This window comes from Daldinia childiae (assembly GCF_008694065.1).
Source record: "Daldinia childiae strain JS-1345 chromosome Unknown Scaffold2, whole genome shotgun sequence".
Lineage (NCBI taxonomy): Eukaryota > Fungi > Ascomycota > Sordariomycetes > Xylariales > Hypoxylaceae > Daldinia > Daldinia childiae.
The window spans coordinates 5,947,375-5,964,416 of NW_022984643.1; the positions used below are offsets into that span (position 1 = coordinate 5,947,375).

The window sequence follows — 17,042 nt, forward strand, 5'->3', positions numbered from 1 at the left end:
GCAGTCAGATAGTTCGTGAAGATCGATCTAAATGAATAACCCTATAAGACAGGAGAACTCACATCACTACCTAAGGTAACCAGTATATAAAGAAATAATCGACCTGACTGTGAATGATGGAGTTATACTTCGGGTTTTCAATATTTCGCTTACCCAACTTTTCTTATATTATTACATCGGTCCTAAATCCAGCCACTCTATTTTTGTAGTTGATAACCGGATTCAAGGTTGATGATGACTACATCATGTACATCGGCTTAAAGCGGATTGAAGAATAGACCCAGCTGTATGGTTTGAGTGATTTGAGTGATTTGAGTGGTTTAAACTTCAGGAAAGAGCAACTGTATGAATATCCAATTGTTCAATATTGAACCAATGAAGACGCTTAGACCGTTTGAGCTTTATAATACCCCTTGCCTTAGTGTACCCAGGTAAGTGCCTTGTCCAGTCTCCATAATAGGCATGGATACGTACCTAGGTACCTAGATAGGCAAATGTAGCTACCAAGCTACTTACATACAAATACATACTGGAGACGGCTCCTCCACACCTTCAACAACTTTTTCCGACTGGGCTAATAACTTCCGAATTATAGGGGTTCAAATTGATTGCGACGCCATTTCTCTCAGATCACATCTCACATTGGGTCTCCAATATCTTTTCCAATATCGAATGATAAAATCTTCTTCCACTATATTTTTTGATCCGATTCGGTACGCGCCGCTGATTGTAACCTCTTTAACGAAAAAGGGACGGCCAGCCTCTTATTATTGTAGGTAGTCAATATTTCTTCCTTTGTTCCTTTTGGACGCCCCAAGAAACCCCCCAACCGCCGTTCATTATCGTCTCATTCTGCCCCATCCATTAATTGTAACATTACCACATTACCCTTCGTCCCCCATCCGCCAGTCTTACACCGTTTAGCTGTCCTCATCGCTTCCTTCTTCACTTCCCACCTATCAAGCTTTAGGTAGCACGCGCTTTCGAATCCATTTTAGAAAAGAAGCTCTAAAAGTAAGAGAAGAAAAAAAAAATTACCTAGGTACTCTTGTTCCTTCGCCGCCACATCTATTCCACCTTATCCAATTCCATCTTCGGGGCGTTCACGCCACCATACACATAGATCATCAAGTACCAAGCATCAAGCATCAAGCATCAAGCATCAAGCACTAAAGTGCCTTCGAATCAAGGTCACCATTGTGTGTCTCTAAAGACGGTCCCACATCCCCCCCTAGCACATACCTAGTACATTTCAAGCTCCAGCATCCCTATCGGGGCACCCTATCCCAGCTTACCTACCCTATCAGGACTGCTCAACCAGCTATCGTTCCAGCCTGCGAACCGTGCTTAAGAAGTACAGTACGGACCAGTCCTACGATACTGGGAACGTAGCGCCGTGCTCCATACTTGCCATACTGCCCATACTGCCCATACTGCCAGCTTGCCCACCACCTCCTGCGATCTGCGGCACCACACCCTTCCGACCCTGTGTCAAAACATTTCTAACCCTTATGCAACGCAGCTCCCTTCTAAACTTCTTCTACTCCTACATAGTTGTGTCGCCGGCAGGTCCTTCCAGAATAATTTCAGTATTATAATCAATATATTTTCATCAAATACTAATACCGCTGATTTCTTTAGCTGCCGACTATTAAGCCCCGGTACCTTGCTGGTTAATCAAATTTAACGTATCGAAGTCGCCTATCATGGCTGCCCCTGGTGTTCAATCATTGAAGGTACGTCCGCCACGTCGCTCCAGGTGAATACCGCATCATGAAGCAAGTATACTAATGCGAGATTGCCCTGCAGTGCGTCGTTACGGGTGACGGTGCTGTCGGAAAGGTCCGTCTATTCCAACCTTAGCCAATGTCGACCGAGTCTAGCCATGTTCCAAATCTAACATCGATGTCAGACATGTCTTCTTATTTCATACACAACGAATGCGTTCCCTGGTGAATATATACCCACGGTGTTAGTAGAATTTGGTCTTTGTCCCATTCTAAATTGTATACTGATGTCACATTCAGCTTCGACAATTACTCGGCAAGCGTGATGGTTGATGGCAAGCCTATCAGCTTAGGACTATGGGATACTGCCGGTCAGGAAGATTACGATAGATTGCGACCGCTCTCTTACCCTCAAACCGATGTTTTCTTAATCTGCTTTTCCATCGTGAGCCCGCCTTCGTTTGATAACGTAAAGGCTAAGGTACGTGAACAGCTGGAAGGCACCTAATCAGTCGGGTCAACTACTCTAGGTTAAGTTACTAACTTAGCTCAGTGGTACCCCGAAATCGATCACCATGCGCCAAACATTCCCATCATCCTAGTTGGGACCAAATTGGATCTTCGAGAGGACCCCGCTACCCTGGAAAGCCTTCGATCCAAGAGGATGGAGCCGGTGTCGTACGACCAAGCCCTGGTCTGCGCAAAAGAGATCCGTGCCCATAAATATCTTGAATGTTCAGCCCTCACTCAGCGAAACTTGAAGAGCGTATTCGACGAGGCTATTCGGTATGATAGATCATGATAGTTCCCCCCTAATGTTCAACCACGTATTAATCTTATATACAGTGCCGTTCTAAACCCTCGGCCTGTCGCTACGAAAGGTGGATCAAAGAAGAGCAAGTGCACGATTCTATAAACAGCACATAGCAGCATATATCATTGCTTATGACATTTTGAGATTTGGTCGAGCGAGCCAGAAGGTTTTTCGAAACGATGATGGCGTTTTGGTGGACATATAGGAAAGACTACCATCCTCCATGAGGAACCGACGTATTCAGGCATCTTCGAGTTGGCCGACTACCCATATTTCGCGTCCCCTCATTTTGAAATCTACATACCCAGACGTTTTTGGTGGCCGTTTTGTTGCAGGCTATTTATTCGACCAGAAGAGAATTAGGGGGAAAGGATCAAGTTGCAAAGTCGAAGGCCGTCAGCGAGGAATCGGAAGCATACGTGAGCCTGCGAGTACCGTTATTTTTTAAAGAATTCTGGCACGCTGCCATCCTGTTTGCTCCTTGCCATCTTGGCTTCCGTCGGGATTGGACATACAGGTAAACTGGGTTTAAATATTTCTGCATGGAAATCACCCTTTGAACAACTAGACGGCAGCAAGAGTCACAATTCCCCGCATATAGCATATTCAAACTCGCCTTTTCACAATTCTGTAGATAGCATATTTGCGAGAAGAATCTAAATTTCACGGCATGTCCCCCCAAATTTGATAACATTTTTTTTTCGTTTCCGATACGTGAACGCCTAAGTTGCTTCGCAGAGCATGTGATTAAGATGAAATAAATACATTAACAGAAGAGCTGCTACTATCTAGGGTATCATGACCCGGGGACTCTTCCACGTCGGCTCGGGTGGATGGCATCCTCGAAGCCGCCACCAGTCTTCTCGCCCCCGTTCTGCCCCTTCCCCTTGTCCTTCTCGGCCTTGGCCTTAGCTTCCTCCTGGGCCCTCCGCGCGCGCTCCTCGTTTAACTTCTCGTTCTTGGCGCGGATCTTCTCCTTGCGATGGGAAGTATTCCCGCCGCCGCCGGCGGTCAGCTCGACATTGATGCGGCGCTCCTCGGACCTACCAGGCTTGTCCGAGGGGCAGGTAAAAGTGGTATGGTGCATCGTCTTCAGGCATGATTTCATGTGGTCGTAGCGCGCAAACTCGACGAAGGCGATACCGCGGGATTTGCGGGTGCGCGGGTCGTGTAGTAGGCGCACCGAGGTCGGGTGCACGGCGGAAAAGTGCGCTGTTATTTGCTCCGGGGTCGCGGAGAAGGGCAGGTTGCCGACGAAGACTATGAAGCGGACTTTTTTGCCTTGGGGCGGGTCTGAGGGGGTAGCTTCTTCGTTGTCGTTGTCGTTGGTGGTGTCTGCGGGCTCGGCTTCTGTGGGTTCTTGAGAGGCGTTGGCTTTGGAGTCAGACTCAGACTTGTCTTTGCTCTTGCTCTTGGACTTGGACTTCTTGTCTTTTTTGTCCTTCTTGCTGCTCTTCTTGGAGCTTTCCTTGGTCTCCTCTTTGCCCTCTTCGTCGCCCTGGGGTTCTACGGCGGAGAGGGGAGCTTCGTCCATGGGGGTGTCCTCGGGCGAGTCATTGGCTTCAAGAGCTGCGTTGTCTGCGGTGGCGGCATCTTCGTCTTCGGCAGAGGGAACGTGCTTGCGCTCCTTGTCTTTCTTAGACGAGGACTTCTTGCTCTTCTTCTCCTTTTTACTCTTCTTAGACTTCTTGTCTACGACGGAGTCCGCGTCACTTAGGCGTCTTCGCTTCTTGCCCGTGGTGTCGCTGCTCATAGCGGTGCTGGTCGTGGGGTCTTCTTCTGACTTGCGCTTTTTGGAGGACATCTTGTATTTGGTTCCTTTAGAGGGATGAGGTTTAATAAAATAGCTGAAATGGGTTGGGAATTCTAAGCTTAGTGGACAGGAGTCGCAAGAATATATCAAATCTCTTAGGCGATTTGAGTTGTTGAGGGTGGTGGGTAGCTCTTTGGTACAATAGAGATTCACAAGCGCGATGCAGTCCAGACAGAAAATTTTGGTGGGTCCTTTAACTAGCTCAGCAGGTGGAGCCGGCATCAACTAAGTACAAAGATTAGATACTTTAGTATTGTTTAAATACATATGCCATATGAATATATTAATGTACAGTCAAATGCCTTTCTATGTACCTACCTAGGTATCACATCTAAAAAGTAATAGGCCATGGCTTCTTTACAAAGTCGTCGCCATCTTAATTGTTGAAGATAAGTCAAATCAAGATATACATATTTGAACCGGACAGATAATTCATCTTAAACTCGACCATACCTAGGTCCTAGTTTAAGTATCACCTTATTAAAGATAACAGATACAATACACCTCGTAAGCAAGACTGCATTTGCAAAAGATTGTAAGTTCAAGGCCAACACATGTCCAATAAAACAAGGTGTTATGCAAAATACGAAGATTTATGAAGTTACCCAGTCCTAGTATTCTGATTGGTACATACCCAGGTACCTCTCATGCATGATTAGGTGTCAAACGCTTAGTGAGACAAAAAAACGACCACCGTGGGACTCGAACCCACAATCTTCACCATATTCCATAATACCGGAAAGTGACGCGATACCATTTCGCCAGACGGCCGGTTGCTTATACAAGGATTATTAATGCAGAAGTTTTTGCCTAAATTAATTAAAGAGGCTTAGTGAAGAGGGACTAACAGTCTACCAAAACCCTCCTCAAATGCTATTTGTTCAATATACTAGCCTAGTTATGACAGACTGCTTGAGAAATATCTACACTATTAGCTCAGCACTTAAGTTGAAATATTTTCTCAATTTACTTGTACCATGTATGGTATCAAAACTTGGCCAGTTTTCTTCAAGTTCTAATCCACCAATTTAGTCATTTTGTGAGTTGATAACCATGTATTCCAGCCAGTCAGTCATCCCTTTTAAATTGAGCTACGAACTAAATCTGAGGATATAAAATAATGACAAGTTCAAGGCTATTAAATGATTCAATTTGAAACTCTTCCGCCCTCGCAGATCATTCTTAATCACTGATCAGCTACTAGTTCAAGCTTGATAAAAATAAATACTACCATGGGAGAGGCTATCATGTACATCATGTCGTTCATAGATAGTACCTATACAGTTCTTACCATTTCTTAGTACCATTCAATCCATCAGAAACTCAGGTACAATACATATAGAGATGTCAAAATGATCACGTGGGCTGTTTAGATATGGCCGAAGGAAAAGGGGAAGGTGTTGTCTTTTACTTTAGGTGCGTAGGTAGCTATAAAAATAGGAGAATGCTACCTAGGTATTTTTGAAATATTTCTTTACTCAATTAAAATCATAAATATTCCTGCAAGAGAATTTAATACGTAAATTACGAGGTTTTACCTTTTACGGATGTTGATACCTTATGTACCTAAGGTAAGTAGGTACTTTGAGTATGTAATGTGGTAGGAAACGACATTTGCTTGCCAACTAAAGCAGTCACGACTCCGTATGAACTTATCATTCTACTTTCCCGGTTTGCTATCAGGTACCTATTCACTAGAGCTAAACTTCCTTATTTGGGTACTGGAAAGTTCCTACATGCATTAAGTAAGTTTGATAAAGGCAAGACGCACTTGCCCCAGTCATCGAACAGAGGACCTGCTACTTAGGCTACAAAGTTGTGCACCTCTCTCATCTCCTTTTTTCATATTACAACACAGAATCAGATTCCTCAATACGTCCCTCTCTTTTTTGGATTGCCCAATATCAACATTCGTTTCTTCGGATTGATCTTCTTGGTGATCATCCTTACTGTCTTTAGTCATTCGCTTTATACGATTTACGGAATCTAGAAAAGCAGAAAACCCATAGAGAAAAAAAAGGCACATAACGCGAAATAACTCACTCCATTCGACTCCCTCTCTATTTCGATTACCAAAGAATAAGACCCGATGATGTTTGCAAAGTTCCTTTTTGCACGGGTTTTCCTTGTGAGCCTATTGCATCTTGCTATCGCAATTAGCAATGGCACAACTTCTAGCTCATTAGCTGGACCGCCCAGTAAGTCTTCCTTCGTCGGCCCTACCAGTTTATCATAGTTTATTAATCTAATACAATTGCAGGTTGTGCCTCCCGTTGCATGGTAGACAGCATGTTTGTGACGCAGTGCCTAGACACAAGATGTCTCTGCAACGAGAAAGACTACCAGAAGGTTTGTCGTCTCTCCTTTACAACAGCTCCTTACCATGTAACTAACCTTTTTTTTACAGTCCCTATTCCAGTGTCTCTATTCTCAATGCGACTCGAATAATTACGGCCCGGCTCTTAGCCATTCGATCTCGCTTTGTATGAGCTTTGGCGCTGAGATCTATATGGCTGCTCCTGGTACGGTTAATGACGAACTCCTACGGTCTCGTGAAGAAGATTATCTTGCCGGCCGAGAAGTCGAAGAAGTTCCACATCTCCAACTAAGACAGGAAAGCGTTGCCGGCATAGGAACGACCATAACTGTTACTACCACCGTTACAGACTTCATCACGGTGTCTTATTCCCTTATCACCTACACCTCGAACCATCTAACTCCTAGTCCATTCCTAGAGACGTCACAAGCAGCGGAAGTAACAACTACCTCATCCAGCCGACCTTGGGTGATACCTGTATCCGAAGCAACTGAAGGGGCTCGGTCAAGACCATCCTTCTTCGGGCTGGTTTTGTGGGTTACCTTTGTTATCATGCTCGATTACTGGATGGACATGAGCAGTCACTAGAGCTAGACGAGCATATCTCCATTGTCGATTTTATTTACGACGTGGGTATGAAAATTTGCTATTAGAAGAAAGGCACAAATGTTATTAGGGTGCAGATGATCACCCATGTAAGCTTAGCCATGCTGATAATTGTCTATATAATTAAATATCACGATCCCATTGATCCAAACCTTAATTACCTAATTCAAGGCGATGACAACTGGCACCGAGCCTATTTAAGGCTGCTACAATCACAAATTGCTTTGTATGCAGGGCACGAAATGCGATGGGTTTCTCATAATATAATGTATCTCATAGGGAAACCCACTGTTCGGTAGGTTAATCTACCTATGTGTAATTACTAACTAATGAAAGACTCGTCGATCTGCGGGGTATCATATGTTGACTGCCTTCCTTTACTCTCATGAGATTACAGAGAATAAGTTTGAATATCTTTGGTAAGCTGGGTTAACCAACCCACCGGAGCCGTACCCGTCTGCTCAGTAGAAAAGTAGCTGTAGGGGCTTCTCAGGATCGGCATACCTCTCCTTGAACTCTTGGCGGGCTAGCCAACGGGCTAGTGGCAACATGGTCTCCTTCATATCCATGACACCGCGTTTCTTCTGATCAATGTGCGAAGCATCTACAACCAGGCGCTCGAGCTTACTTAGGTTCAAGGCGGCTACATGTCTGTTAGACCTGCGAAAAAGGGCTTTACCTAGGGGGAAGACGGGAGGCGAGACTCACAGTTATCGACTAGGTCGGATAATCGAACGGGAGTGCCTACTGCAACACCCGTGCGGTGCTTCTGGAGGAATTGTACGCTTTCCTCGATTTTTATGTGCTTTGCGAACTAGGGAGGGGAGTTAGTTAGTCGGGATAGCCCCCTTAATTGGTCCGGATGGGTTATACGTACTAGTTTTGCGACTGCGTTGTTTTTCGATTGGTATTTCCGAACAGATCTATGTTTTGTGAGTATGTAGGTACTTATACTGGTATTAGGGAAATAAGAATAGGGTGAAAAGGGGGACGTACCTCACGAGATCTGCGGCTCTTAGACCGGCACCGGTGACGATGATAGTGTGTGGTGCGCCATTGTCCTTGGGTGCTTCCCCTAGCTTCTTTGCGTCTGCGAATTGCTCTAGGAACTGTGGCAGATTCTCTAGATTCCTCGTCTCCTGGAAAGACGTGGTGTCTGTGATGTAGTTTGCTATGATTGGCGTATTAGTGTCTGTCTGTCTGTCTTGTCTGTCTTTGATAAGATGTGGGATGGATTAAGTATACGTGATATGTCTAACTGGCTGAGCTCGACTGGTTTTAAATCCGTTCCGAATCTCCTGATTTTCTTGGAATAATGGTCTGCAAGGAGTAGGCTATCGATCATAGAGATCTTCTTGTTTACACCGGCTTCTAGGTCGAGGTATTCCTCTTCTTCCTCATAAGCTTGCTTTCTTCGTTTACGTGCAGTAGTTTCGTCATTGCGAGGGCGTTTCTTGGACTTGGCTTTTGTGGCTGCGGGTTGCTGCCTCTGAACTTGAGTTTCGGCCATGATTAACACCTATTTATGTGTTTTGGATTATCAATTTATGTGTAAAGTGTAGATGGTATGTTATGTCGAGAATTATGATAGTTGTGATATGAGAATGAGAATTGTCAATGAGAAGAAAAATTCAGTTAACCGTCGAGGTCCTAGCTCCTAAATTAAATATTCATATATGCGAGATTCACTGTTACGTACTGTACCTCGTAACTTGAATTATCTAATCTAAGCCTTTAGGTTAAGTCTTTAAGCCCCGCCATGCCGCCGCTATGCCGACATCCCACCAAGAATAGAAAATTGCCCCGCGTCACACGTTCGCCGGAAGAGTCAAAAACTATCAGTAATTTATCACCCCATCGTACGTTGTTGCTCACGCCGGCGACATATTTATAGGAGGGAAATCCTACGTTTCTTTTCTCGTATTTTCACTTCAATTGGATTTATACCACTTCCACAAATTTCACTAGAACATGTCTGAACCTCCCGTTGACCCGGCCCAAGCTGAGGGTTCTGCCCCTCCAGCCGAGGGTGAAGCTCCCGCCCAGTCTAAGAAGGGCGCAAAGAAGGCCGAAGCAAAGGCTAAGAAGGAAGCCGAAAAGGCGCGCAAGGCTGCTGAGAGAGAAGCTGCTGCTGCCGCTCAAAAAGCTGCTTCTGGTGGAAACGAGGATCTCGCCAAGGATAACTATGGCGATATTACTCCCACAACCAGAGTTGCTGCAGACAAAGTACAACTCAAACATTTAGGAGACGAGCATATTGGAAAATCTGTTAAACTACGAGCATGGATTCAAAATTCTCGTATGCAAGGCGCAAAGATGGCTTTCGTCGAGCTGCGAGAAGAGCGCAACTGGTCTATACAAGGTGTCATATCTGCCAGCGCCGAGGGCAAGCTAGTCAGCAAGCAGATGGCTAAATGGGTTGGTGGCGTACGATTAGAGAGTTTTGTGTTAGTCGAGGCCACCGTTCAGAAGCCTCTAGAGCCTGTCAAGAGTTGTCGTGTTAGCGACTACGAGTTACACTTAACAAAGGTCTATTTGATCGCCTCTGGTCCCGAGGTCCTTCCCCTAGGTCTTAATGCCGCGAACAGGGCTATTTCCAGCTTCGACGATGAGGACCCCTCAGCACCTGCCCCAGCACCGACCGAGGGTGTCGAGAACCTGAGCATTGCAGAATCTGCTGCCGCGCCGTCTGCGAGCTTGTCTACGCACTTGAACAACCCGGCTCTGCACAAGCGAGCACCCGTACAGCAAGCTATCGCTGATGTTCGAATGACGGTGCGAAAGCTGTTTAGCGAATATCTCGAGTCTAAAGATTTCGTCCAGTTCGAGCCCCCTTGCCTAATTGGTGCCGCTTCCGAAGGTGGCGCAAACGTCTTTTCGCTACCGTACTTCGAGAAGCAGGCTTTCCTTGCGCAATCGCCTCAGTTTTATAAGCAAATTGAAATTGCTGGTGGTCGAAAGCGCGTCTACTGTATCGGACCAGTATTCAGAGCAGAGAACAGTAACACTCCCCGACATATGACTGAGGTAGGATACACTTTTAATTAGTACTTAATTACTGTCTAACTAAAGTAAATTAACTAACGGTTTCTAGTTCACTGGTCTCGATCTGGAGATGGAAATTGAGGACCATTACCACGAGGTCCGCGACATGATCGAAGGCGTCATGCTCTACATCTTCCGAGGCCTCCAGGAGCGATGCAAGGAGCAAATCGAGCTCGTCCGAGCTATTTACCCATCAGACGAGTTTTTACTACCGGAAAATGGCAAGGAAGTGCGACTCACGTTTGCCGAGGGCCAGAAGCTACTACGCGAGGAAGGACCTGAGGAATTCCGCAACGTCTCAGACGATGAAGACATGAGCACTCCGCAAGAAAAGGCGCTAGGAGCCTTGGTACGCAAGAAGTTTGGCACCGACTTCTACGTGCTCGACAAGTTCCCCGAGGGTGCACGTCCCTTCTACACTATCGAGGATCCCGAGAACCCGAAGGTCACCAACGCGTACGATTTCTTCATGCGCGGCCAGGAGATTCTGTCCGGCGGCCAGCGTATCCACATCCCCGAGCTGCTCGAAGCTCGTCTACGCAAGAAGGGCATCGACCCCACGAGTCCCGGTATCAAGGACTACGTCGACGTGTTCAGGTCAGCCGGTGTGCCGCCTCATGGCGGTGGAGGCATTGGTCTCGACCGTGTGGTCGCGTGGTACTTGAACTTACCCAGTGTGCATCTGGCAAGCTATTACCCCCGCACACCTAAGAGGCTCACCCCGTAAGGGATGGGTGGGTGTGTGATGTGTGTACCTTGCCGAGGCTTATTGCGATAGGAAGCGAAAATGGGAAGGGAAGTAAGAGAAAAAGGAGAAGTAAAGAACTATTCTCGTGATTCAGGGGCGAGGGTTTTGTCATACCTAGTTGTGCCGAGCTGAAGAGTAGATGTCGTGACAAATAGAATAAAACAAAATAAATATTTTCAAATTAACTAACTGTCCGTGTTTAATGTTGCGTAAAGTACCTACCTCATCGCTTACCACTCTTACTATATTCTTGAGCACCCAATTCGTGGAGGTTTCTCTGCGGTTACGACATATAATCCCCGTTCTGGGATGTTAGGCTCATAGGTATTAATCTCACTATAAAATGGGAAGAAGGGAAGGAATTCAGACACTAGACAGACGAGATGTACTTGTTTATTTTATTTATTCGCATTAGAAACTTCCCTAGGCGCAGCATCTGACTACCTATTCATGATATCACGGTACCACTACTTCCCCTTTACAATACTAATATACAATGCATACCGTATTTCTCTATCACTTTATATTTCCCGTCCTGTTTTATTATATTAAAACCTGTGACATTCCCTCGTATCCCCTGATCTGATTTACTCAAGATTTCCACCGAGCATCGATCTGCTTCTTCCGGACCTGCGTTGGGTTGTTAGCATTTATATTTCGGCACTCAGAAAAAACGATATGAAAAGAGTGCAGAGCTTACCATAGGCCTCAAAGCACCTACACCCAGAACAAGTGCCGCGACCGTGCCTACAAGTGCCAACTTATTGAACCCCTTACCCAAGACATCAAATGCCAGACTAGGTGTGACCCTCGTGCCAAACACATCGATGCCATACGCCAGAACCAAGCTTGTGCTCTCGAGCACAGCCGGCGCCGTAATCACCTCCTTAACACCCAGCACGTCACGCTGGTGCGTGATTAACATACGCGGGTCTAACTCGATGGCGGGGAAGTATTTGCTCAACCCCTCTTCTAGCTCCGCGGGAGTCGGATCCCGGCCTACGGGGCGGCGAGGCTCTAGGGCCATGCGTGGGATGCCGACGATGGAGTGGGATTCCGGTAGGTACGCTAGTAGCTGGCGAGATGTGATGCCTTGGCGTGTCTTTGTCACGGCGAGGGATTTGATAGGGGCTGATAGGATAAATGTTTTGGACACGACGGAAGGGAGATATGGGCCAGTAGGCAAATCGATCGGATCTAGGGCTGAGTAATTAACTGAGTCGCCAAGCGGACCGCGATCGTTTGCATTATCTGATTCGTATAGGTCGGATACGACAACTTGGTATCCCTTTAGTCTCTGGGATTGAGAATCTCGCAGCTTGTATTGGCCGAAGAAAGAGCATAAAAACCAGTTCTCGGCTACGGCACATGTAATGTCTTTGGTAGGGTCGATACCTTCGTAGGTAGATGAAGTTAATACTTGTCCGGAAATCGTATCTAGAAGGTAGACTGAGAGGGAGGCTGCTTGTTCGTTGATCGCGGCGACTACCAGCGTGTTAGGATTCAAGTACTTGTACTTGACAGTCCGGTCCCCAAGTACTCGGCCTATAGATGCAATTGGGTCGTGTGTAGACCGACTTGCAACCTCGACGATCCTCTGTCCTGTAGGAGGGTTGAAGATCCAAGTTGGAACTTCGATAGCTTGTTCACCCTTAGTCACAAATTTCACCCCCCTGATTCCGCCATCGCTCGTCCGTGTGACAACAGTCTGCTTGGGAGCCCACGTGCTATTTATCTCAGCAATCTTCCCACCTTCGCCAACAGGCAACAACCAGGGCCCGGCGTCGCTGTCCACCACAACAGCACTTTCAACCGCAGGAAACAAACCGGTCGGTATCGATTCAACAGTCTTGCCAGTATCAGATTTAACGATAATAAATTCACCGTCAGATCCACGGACAGTAACGAATCCATTCACATCATCAGCATGGATGGCCTTCACATTCCATGGCTTCTTTCCAGGGGTCTCGCTTGCCGACTTAGACCAGACAATCTTGCCGTGGTTGCCAGTGTCGAGTCCGTATAGCTTACCGCGCTTTGTCGCAAGAACGACGAGCTTATTGAATCCGAAGCCATCTCGTGTCAGAGTTTCGCTTGACCTTATAGTCTCTGAGCCAAGAAGACTAGCCGAAATACGCTCGGGAACTGTTTGTAAGTACGCGGGCAAGTACTGAAGCTCGTCGATATGACGAGTGACGCGATGGACGAAAGCGGACCAGGGATCGGTATGCGCCTCGGCCTCCAACGTCTTCGCTAGATCTTCCGACTCGGGAATTTCCGCCCACGTAGCAGCAATCGCACCACTTAGTCCTTCAGGTCGAGTCCAAGACACATCACCATTGACAATTTGCGTCCAGTCGTCGGCGTCGGTGACAATAGCTGATCTGACGGCGTAGTTATCTTCGGACTTCTTAATGACCTCAGAGACACCATGTGCAGCATCTAATTTTTCCGCTCCTGTGTTCAAGGACCAACGACCTAAAATGCCATGAGAGACGGATGAAGTAATAATGACCTCATCGGCAGTAACTCGAGTGAAGTAGACATTGGCAGCAGACGAGCTGGTAGAGAATGCACTTCCACCCTCGAGTAATGGTAAGTCGTACGCTTTGGTAATGGCATTGCTCTTGAGGTCGACGTGGAATATGTCAGCCCTACTTCCCTTCTTAGTTCGAGTGTGTACGAGGAAATGCGGCGAAGAGCGAACGGTGTGCGGAGCATGGACTTCCACACTAACCGTATCAGCCACGAGAGGGAACTCTTGTCTGTTCTTAGAGCCGAGGACGTTGACCTTGAGCTTCGTTAAAGTGTTATCTGTCCAAGCAACGACGGGAGCCGCGGAGTTAGCGCCGACGAACTGAACATCCTCCGGCTTTTGCACCTCGCCCTTAGTTCCAAGGACAATCTCGTCTAACTTCTTCCCGGTGAGGGTATCTAGCACGATAACCTTGAGGTTGTAGGATAGCAGCGACCCATGTAGAGTGACGACAAAGACCTTCTCGACGTTGGTGCTGACTTGTAGAGGGACACCTTTGGTAACTTCCCTGAATTCCCAGACCACACGCCCATCAATGCCGTGTATCCTTCGTGCAACCGTTGCATCGTCTTCTTGATATAACGCTAGGACGTCTTTGTGGTCTGTCTCGGTCATCTCCATAACTTCTAGGTCCTTGACAGCCCCATCGAAGTCAATTGTCCAGACATTGCGGCCGCTAATAGCATCCCATGCATGCACGGAGCTGCCCAAAGCACTGGCTAACCATGTCTCATCCTCTCCAGCTCGTAGATGGCCACCACCATCCGTAACATTCTTATTTAACAGCTGTCTCCATACGACAGCACCGTTGCCGGGATTGACAGCACCTAAAACGCCTAAATCGCTAAGAGTGTATAGCAGGCTAGCCTTTTCCTGGGGCCTCGGACGGTGGAAGAATGTGGTTTCGCGTTGGGGAACACCGAGGAGCTCGTGGTGGAAGTCGATATGGCCAACCTCGTCTTTGAAGACGGCGCGCACGGCAGCAGGCAGAGCTAACAGTAAAGCAATTGATAGCGTCTGAGCCGGTAGATGCATCTTGTTCGAATGCGTAGAGACTAATCTACGCGACAAAGATGCTATTTGGAACCGGGATCGTGATAATCAGTAATATCTGGCATTAGAGTCGATGGCTGAATGGTTGATGGCTTAGAGAAGATCCACCGTTGTTTAACGTTGGGACGAATCCACGTCAAATCCACTTCGAATCCACTATGATCCAATGCTTACATAGGTGTCTTAGGTAGGTATTATTACGTAACCTATAGCTCGTATGCATACAACCAAGATATTCATCTATTAGGTACATATACAATACCCACATACCCAAAAGGAAATTTGATTGATCTCATCAAGTCAATTATATGTACCTGCTATGCTATTTCATAATCATTAATTATGGCAAATGCTGGTAGGTATAGCTCAAGAATCAATACGCCCATGTAATAGCAACAATCTCAAGCATCAATTGGTATCTCTCGAAGCATAACTACCATAATATATGCCTTTCTTCTGCTGGTATTACATGGATCAGTATCAAGACCTCCTATCTTGACTGTCCTGCTTAACGAACTGGCTAAATTTGAAAGGAAACGCATGGATTATCTGCTTAAACAGCCCTTAATAACATTGCAATGGACTAGGAGAGGAATGGCATCTTGAAATCGTCGTCAACTATATTGTCCGGCCTGAAAGAACTTAGAGCTTTTACTCATTGTCATCTCTGTTCATCTTGTTAGCTTATATTATCAAACCCGAGTTAACTGAAGTTGAAAACTTACGTTTTCTTGGGACGACCTCGACCCCGGCCACGCTTAGGAGCAGCTTCTTCCTCGTCAGCTTCGGCGGCCTTGGTCTTGCGGCCACCCTTTGCTTTGGGTGCTGCCTTCTTAGGCGCCGTCTTTGGGGCAGGTTCCTCGTCGTCTTCTTCATCCTGCTCAGGCTCAACAGCCTTAGCCTTACGACCGCCCTTCGCTTTGGGCTTAGCCTTGGCCTTGGGGGCAGGCTCTGGTTCCTCATCTTGCTCGTCATCGCCAGATTCAGGGGCTGGGGCTGGAGCTTTAGCGGCAGCCTTCTTACCTCGAGCCTTTTTAGCAGGGGCCTTGGCAGGAGCTTTGACAGGCGCAGCCTCTTCTGGCTCTTCTTCCTCATCCTCATCCTCGTCAGCTACCTTCTTAGGCTTGCGGCTAGCTTTGGTGGCCTTCTTCTTAGCAGGTGGGGCATCATCTTCTTCATCGTCTTCCTCATCTGCCTTCTTGCGGCCACGCTTCGCAGATTTCTTGGGAGCAGCCTTCTTGGGGGCTTCCTCTTCCTCGTCCTTAACAAATGTGAGTAGAAGTGAAAAACGGAACACAATGGATAGACTGACCTCATCATCCTTCGCCTTTTTCTTAGAGTTAGTACGACCGCGAATAGCCGGGTGGCCAGGCTTGTTAAATTCGGGATCCTACCAAATTGTCAGTTACTATTTGATAGAATCCACAAAATGGAAGCTTACTCCTTTGAAGTCTTCGGGATCGATATGACCTTGAGTCACGACACGTCGGATCTTTTCTTGGATCTCAGGGGACTCACTAGGGGAGAAAAGTTAGCAAAATGGAAGAATTATAAACCATGTAACTATTGGTAATACTTACTCTAACTCATCGTAACCATCGATCATGTCCCACTGATAATCACCATCGCCATCGGAGATCTTCTCCTGAAGGTTGGCGACGGTCTTGCCGGAGATACAGCCCCTTAGGGAAATTAGTTGGTGATTTATAAAAGCAATAGACTGTCATACCAGTGTCGCCATCTGTAGGATCCGTTTTCGGATCCGGGCAAATCAACCCAGACACCGAAACGTAGCTCACCCTTTTGGATTTTGTCGCCAGTCTTCTTGCATAGGGTATCCTGGCAGCCAGCACGGCCAGTTTTGGCGATCTCTAAAATATAGGTTAGCTATACTACGAAAGAAGACAATTGGGTAAATAATATAGTGCGAAGACTATGATAATGGGGTAGAATGTAAGGGGTGATATTCACGACGATAGAGATAAATAAAGATTAAAACGTACCAATGCGATAAGACATGATTGTCTTGAATTGATTTGAGAAATACCTAATGTATTAGGTAGTTTCTTAGAATGTCGCAAGTCAAAGGTAAGTGAAGAATCGTATAATATACGACAGGGGCGATTCGGTGTGGTGGAAGAGGCGACCCTCGGGAAGAAATGAATTAATGCAGGTCTTGGAATATGTATTTTGTTTTAAATAAATTTGCGGAAGAAACTGCGATTTGATAGATGAGCCTCTTTAAGGTTAAAAGTATATCAAATGTCAAATGCAGCACATCCGAAATAAAGAGAATAAATGGAGAGACAAAATGGCCTCAGGTTGTTAAAGGGAGAGAGACAATAAGGAAGGTGGTTGAAATCGAAAGAATTGGAGACGAGTT

The 17,042-nt window shown here is 46.5% G+C and overlaps 7 protein-coding genes across 7 annotated transcripts; 3 read left to right on the forward strand and 4 right to left on the reverse strand.

The window, feature by feature from the left end:
• Positions 1-1,706: 1,706 nt before the first annotated feature.
• GL218_02452 (Ras-related protein ced-10) lies at positions 1,707-2,643 on the forward strand (the record flags this gene model as incomplete). The annotated part of the gene is made up of 6 exons (XM_033578971.1): positions 1,707-1,736; positions 1,810-1,842; positions 1,913-1,971; positions 2,028-2,208; positions 2,281-2,513; positions 2,574-2,643. 6 exons carry the CDS (start codon positions 1,707-1,709, stop codon positions 2,641-2,643), a joined length of 606 nt encoding a protein of 201 aa, XP_033438797.1.
• A 694-nt stretch (positions 2,644-3,337) lies between these two features.
• GL218_02453 (uncharacterized protein) lies at positions 3,338-4,345 on the reverse strand (the record flags this gene model as incomplete). The annotated part of the gene is made up of 1 exon (XM_033578972.1): positions 3,338-4,345. The coding sequence occupies one exon, from the start codon at positions 4,343-4,345 to the stop codon at positions 3,338-3,340; it is 1,008 nt and encodes a 335-aa protein (XP_033438796.1).
• Positions 4,346-6,443: 2,098 nt separating this feature from the next.
• Positions 6,444-7,259, forward strand: GL218_02454 (uncharacterized protein; the record flags this gene model as incomplete). Its single annotated transcript, XM_033578973.1, has 3 exons — positions 6,444-6,552; positions 6,615-6,703; positions 6,762-7,259. The coding sequence occupies 3 exons, from the start codon at positions 6,444-6,446 to the stop codon at positions 7,257-7,259; spliced, it is 696 nt and encodes a 231-aa protein (XP_033438555.1).
• Positions 7,260-7,738: 479 nt separating this feature from the next.
• On the reverse strand, positions 7,739-8,787 carry GL218_02455 (Protein cms1; the record flags this gene model as incomplete). Its single annotated transcript, XM_033578974.1, has 5 exons — positions 7,739-7,920; positions 7,986-8,091; positions 8,155-8,200; positions 8,274-8,448; positions 8,523-8,787. The coding sequence occupies 5 exons, from the start codon at positions 8,785-8,787 to the stop codon at positions 7,739-7,741; spliced, it is 774 nt and encodes a 257-aa protein (XP_033438793.1).
• Positions 8,788-9,248: 461 nt separating this feature from the next.
• On the forward strand, positions 9,249-11,049 carry GL218_02456 (Aspartate-tRNA ligase, cytoplasmic; the record flags this gene model as incomplete). The annotated part of the gene is made up of 2 exons (XM_033578975.1): positions 9,249-10,304; positions 10,372-11,049. The coding sequence occupies 2 exons, from the start codon at positions 9,249-9,251 to the stop codon at positions 11,047-11,049; spliced, it is 1,734 nt and encodes a 577-aa protein (XP_033438794.1).
• Positions 11,050-11,661: 612 nt separating this feature from the next.
• GL218_02457 (ER membrane protein complex subunit 1) lies at positions 11,662-14,641 on the reverse strand (the record flags this gene model as incomplete). The annotated part of the gene is made up of 2 exons (XM_033578976.1): positions 11,662-11,700; positions 11,771-14,641. 2 exons carry the CDS (start codon positions 14,639-14,641, stop codon positions 11,662-11,664), a joined length of 2,910 nt encoding a protein of 969 aa, XP_033438556.1.
• Positions 14,642-15,242: 601 nt separating this feature from the next.
• GL218_02458 (PARP-type zinc finger-containing protein C2A9.07c) lies at positions 15,243-16,678 on the reverse strand (the record flags this gene model as incomplete). The annotated part of the gene is made up of 6 exons (XM_033578977.1): positions 15,243-15,291; positions 15,385-16,049; positions 16,101-16,176; positions 16,240-16,341; positions 16,389-16,530; positions 16,663-16,678. 6 exons carry the CDS (start codon positions 16,676-16,678, stop codon positions 15,243-15,245), a joined length of 1,050 nt encoding a protein of 349 aa, XP_033438799.1.
• Positions 16,679-17,042: the final 364 nt, after the last annotated feature.